Raw genomic sequence first — 5,331 nt, forward strand, 5'->3', positions numbered from 1 at the left:
TCTTGCATCCATCTGGATACTAGATTTTAACATTTTACAATTGAATAAACTGTCTTGCCCCAAACTGTTGGAAACTAACTTACTTTTAATTCAAAACAAATGTCATGGTACCCATATTCCTATAGAGTATAGAATAATATGCTATTTATAATGAAAATATGGAATTCACTATATACAATGCTAAAGAAAGAATTGGAGATTTTTTGGCTTGGAGAAGAAATGATTTGGAGTTGGCAGGTTCATCATATTTATGTATATGAAGGTTTTTTTCTATAAAAGATGTCTTGGATTTATTCTGGTTTGCCCTTCAGGACAGAACTAGGAGAAAATTGTACCAGATCCCCAAAGGCAGATTTGGACTCAACAAAAAGAATAAGCTGTGTAAAAGGTTTTTTTCAACTAGAAATCAATTAGAACATGAGTATATGACCTATTATGTTTATATACTTTCAAAAAGCGTGTAATTGATTCACATCCAGCACAGAAAATTAAGACAAAATTAATAGCTGGGTAATGGTTTGTCTCGGCAGAGTTTCAATCTGGAAATTATTTAGTAATTGGGAATTGATTATATGCTCTTTTTAAGTTGAGCATTGTAACCTTATAAACATATTTCTATATTCATCATGCTGCACAAGAAATCAGATCAAAAGAGGAAAGAAATTGTAAGGTGCTATATTAACTAATTAACACCAATCCCTCAAAATCTTTATTTTTCTTCAAGGCTCAATTTTGTTAATCCGTGAAGATTTTTCTAAAATTTCTCTAGTTAATATTTTCTCCTTAAAATTATCTTCCAGTTAGTAATCTCTGTTTATTCTTCATCTTTATCCCTGTAGAGTTTAAAATAGTTTGTGGACTGGGGCAATTTTTTTATACCCTTGCATTTGTAACAGATAGATAATAAATATGTATTCCATTGAAAAAAGTGAAGTAGAATTGACTAATAAATTGTCTAATAAAGTGATATTATGATATGTTTGAAGCCATCCTCTTCAGTAGATTTCTCCTGAGCACATTCCTCAAAGCTGCTTTCACATCTCTGTTTCTCAGACTATAGATGAGTGGGTTCAGCACAGGACTCACAAAAGTGTAGAACACAGCTATGATTTTGGATTCCTCAACACTTTTGTCAGTGGGAGGTCTCACAATTGTGCAGAAGAGAGTCCCATAAAATAAAATAATAGCCATTAGGTGAGAGCCACAGGTAGAGAATGCCTTTCTCCTACCCTCAGCAGAGCGAATGCGGAGGATGGTTGCCAGAATGAAGGTATAGGAGATGAGAATAATGATAAGTGAATTGGAAAGATTGAACCCAGCTGAGATGAGCATGGCATGTTCTTTGAGATAAGTGTCAGAACAAGACAATTTGATGAGAGCGGGATCAGTACAGTAGAAATGATTGATGACATTGGTTCTACAGAAGGACAAGCGAAATGTCAGGATGGATTGGAAAAGACTTTCAGAAAAACCATAGATATAGGGAAATGTGGCCAGGCAGATGCAGACTCTTCTGGACATTTTCACAGTGTAGTGTAGGGGGCTGCAGATGGCAACATAGCGGTCATAGGCCATGGCAGCCAACATGTAATACTCAGTGAGCAGGAAAGCAATGAGAAAGTAACACTGCAGAAAGCAACCAACAAAGGAAATGGTCTTCCTTTCAGATAAGAAATTTGCCAGCATTTTGGGCGTTGCATTGGAGGAATAGCACAAGTCTACAAAAGCCAAATTAGTAAGAAAAAAGTACATGGGAGTGTGAAGACGGGGCTCAAGTTTGATCAACAGAATTATGCCAAGGTTTCCTAATAGGGTAAAAATGTAGATTACAAGGAAAACCACAAATAGTATATATTGTACTTCAGGACGATCTGTGAGTCCAGCAAAAATAAATTCAGTAACTGCAATGCTGCCATTAAGGTTTTGCATGTTTCTGGGCCTTTGTGGTCTTCTGACATCAAGGGAAACAAAAGAGAAATAAATTAAAGGTCATGTAATATAGCTATTTGCATTTCATAAACTATCTCCTTTTCCCCTAAGCAACAAAGAGAATTATTTTGATTACTTTATGGAAAAGGAAACTGAAAATTTTGAGATATATAAGACTTGCTCAGTAGGACAGAGTAAAAGTATCTGGAATTGTTTTTTAAGGTTTTGGGCTTCAAACATCATATTAATTTATTAAAGCATACTGGCTTTCTTATTGAAGAAATTTGGGAAATTATTTTGTGTTTTAGATTGTCATTCTCTAATCCAACAGCTTTTTTCACCTAAACATAGAAATATGTAAAAAAATACTTAAAAATGTATAACTTCTTGGACACACTTTCCTCAAGTTTACAGCATATTTAAAATAATATACTAATAATCAATTCTAATCAGTATCCCCTTCCCTTGCCAACATATCTAGATGATCATTCAGACAATCAAGAATAATTTATTATGTTTTTTATGAGGTGACAACACACAAACACCCAGTAGCATTTAAATTTCATTCATAGAATCACAGAACTGTAGAACTGGAAGTTTGCTTGGAGTTTTTCTAATGGCACAACATTGAGTTTTGGGGAGAAGTGACTCCTCAAAGTTCATGCAACTAGCTAATCAATTTGTAACTAATCAATTAGCCAATCAATAATAAAAGAGGCCTGACATAATATAGAATGCTTTCCACACTTTAGACATACTTGCACTTAATGAGAAGGTGATAAGAGTAGAAAAAGCATTACATTTAAAGTCATGGCAGCCACTCATAAGTCTCAGTGTTCTCATTGGCACTGTTTCAAAAATGGAATTAATGAATATCTAAAAATATCAATTTTCTCTTTAAATAATATTATTTTTACCACTCTCTGTCTCTCCCTCTTTGTCACTCTCTTTGTCTTCCTTTTCCTCACCCTTTCTCTTTCTTTGTTTCTTTTATTTAGATAGATTGCATAACTATCTGTAAATATAATAAAAAAAAATTGAATTATCTCACTTGTATATCAGTCCATCAACTCCTTTTTTCAAAAGTAAAGACATGATTTTCTTTTCTTTTTCCATATTTATACACTGTCCAATCATACTATGCAATGGCTTGGTAGGCATATTTTTTCAATCTTTAATATATGTTTTCATTTTAAATATTTATAAATAGATACTCTACTACTAACTGTGCCTCATTCCCAGGAAAATCTTTTCCTTTACCAGTCATACAATGTCCTTTTCATCAATATAAGTCTAGGACTGAAGAATGGGTTCAGGTTCCTGTAGACATTAAACGTCCACAATTTCTTACAAAGAAATAGAACATTCCATCTGAATTTGCCCAGCAGAGCACTTATACTTGTCTTTGAGATGGTTGGAGTTTTCTACTGGTACACTTGTGATATTAGGGTAAAGTGATGATTCGTATAGCTTACTATGGATATTATGGGAAATACATTAGAGGACAAGAACAAGAACCCCACAGGATACATAGATAAAGATCAGTTAGAATCTACGTTATTATAGGAAAAATAATATTAATAAGATTACAAAAGTAGTTATTTGTTTTTAAGTGGCTAAACCAAAAAAGCAGTCATTTGCTCAATGTACATTTAGAAGATGGTATCTAGTAAAGATCCTCAGTGAAATAACTTTGTCTTGGGCATTTTAAAAAAATTACTTGGATAAATGCAGTCATGATATTCTTATACAATTTTCAGACACTAGCTGTCAAGGATACCTAAACTATTACATTATAAAGTCAGAAGTCCGAAAAGGACTAGAAAATTTATTTGAATGGAATAAGATTAAGTTTTTAAGGAATAAATATAAAATCCTACATTTTTGGCTAAACAATAAAACCCACAAAAGATCCAAATTTCATAAAAAATATATGTAATAACTACAAATGCACAAAAAAGTGGAAATGGTAATATGGTATTTTAATTTTAAACTATCTGAGCATGCTTTATAAAAAATATGTCAACCTTGTGACATGATAGTAAAATAAGTGAATTGTTATCTTATTATTATTTTTTATGAAGTACAATGTATCAAAAAAAGAAGGAAGAATGCTTTTGTAATTTCCCAAGCTTTAAAAAAATTAAAAGAGGGTTTTTGTTGTTTGCTTGAATTTTCTTTTCTTTCTCATTTTTCTGTTTTTGATCTTATTTTTCTTGTGCAGCAAGATAATTGTATAAATAAGTATACATATAATGAATTTAATACAAAATTGTAAAACGTCTAACATATTGGATTACTGGCCATTTAGGAGAAGGGTGGGGGGAAAGGGGGGAATTTGGAACACAAAGTTTTGCAAGGGTCAATGTTGAAAAATTATCTACTAATAATTTTGAAAATAAAAATCTTTAATTAAAAGAAAGAAAATCAAAAGAGGATATTCAATTTTGAACACCATTTTTCAAGAAGGTCAGTGATAAGTTCAAAGAGGACAATCAAGAGTGTGTAAAGCTTTAAGTTTATGCCATGTTAGGAATGGTCAAAGGAACTTAAAATATTTTTTGTATAAAGGGGAGATTTCCTTTAAAAAATGAGTGTTCTCTTTCACTATCTGAAGGACTTTCATGTGGACAACAAAGTAGAATGATTTTGATTGGCCACAGAAGACACAATAAGAGGAATCTTATTTAAGTTTGTTGTTAATATATTTGTCCCCTTTAAGAACTGCTTCACTACATAACAGGTTCTACCATTTCTTTGATTATGTCAAATTGAGTTCAATGGATAAATTTGTGCTATATTTCAGATACCAGTAGACTTGATTCGAGTCAGTTATTTTAAGTTCTAATGGTAGTACTTCCATTAACCTGTGATAAAATTTTGGACCATTACTTGAAAACTTGTCAATTCTACATTTTTGCTATAGAAAAGAAAGGATTTGGTCATTTTTCACAGATAATATTTATTCGAGTTGTAAAATGCTGTAGGATTCTGCTCAAATGCTTACCATCACTGCTTTTACAAGAGAAATCCTGGGAACTAGAGAGAGAGGTGTAGTTTCCTACATCTACCTCCCTCTCCTTACTCTGTGCATTTTGAGTGGCTACCTCCAATCCCAAATCTCTTCAACCTCCTCTCTGACTGTTATCTTGCCAAATTATGCTTCAAGTTTCAAAATTGTAGCTTTTGCCTGAAGATATTCATCTTCCCTTATATAATCAAGTTTTCTCTGAGACTGCTCCTTTATTTTTTCTATTTACTATCATTCATATACAATCTGACATTAAACTGTGAATTTCTTGAAAACAGGTATGATTTAATTGGTTTGCTTGTTTGGTTTGTGCCCTTCTTTATATTTACAGCTCTTCACATATTAACTGAAAAATGATGAGCTTTTGTTTG

The 5,331-nt window shown here is 32.3% G+C and overlaps 1 protein-coding gene across 2 annotated transcripts; it reads right to left on the bottom strand.

Moving 5' to 3' along the window:
• Positions 1 to 969: 969 nt before the first annotated feature.
• Positions 970 to 4,818, bottom strand: LOC127540128 (olfactory receptor 5M11-like). 2 transcript variants are annotated; one of them, XM_051964702.1, is made up of 2 exons: positions 4,797 to 4,818; positions 970 to 1,901 (listed from the first exon to the last, which is right to left on the bottom strand). In XM_051964702.1, exons 1-2 carry the CDS (start codon positions 4,816 to 4,818, stop codon positions 970 to 972), a joined length of 954 nt encoding a protein of 317 aa, XP_051820662.1. The 2 variants fall into 2 exon arrangements, with proteins under 2 accessions (XP_051820662.1, XP_051820661.1); XM_051964701.1 differs by lacking the exon at positions 4,797 to 4,818 and having other exon boundaries at positions 970 to 1,929.
• Between the last annotated feature and the right edge of the window lie 513 nt (positions 4,819 to 5,331).

Source organism: Antechinus flavipes, chromosome 6 (assembly GCF_016432865.1).
Source record: "Antechinus flavipes isolate AdamAnt ecotype Samford, QLD, Australia chromosome 6, AdamAnt_v2, whole genome shotgun sequence".
Lineage (NCBI taxonomy): Eukaryota > Metazoa > Chordata > Mammalia > Dasyuromorphia > Dasyuridae > Antechinus > Antechinus flavipes.

Coding starts and splice junctions, on each gene's coding strand:
- LOC127540128 (XM_051964701.1), bottom strand. CDS start 1,929: ATGCAAAACCTTAATGGCAGCATTGCAGTTACTGAATTTATTTTTGCT.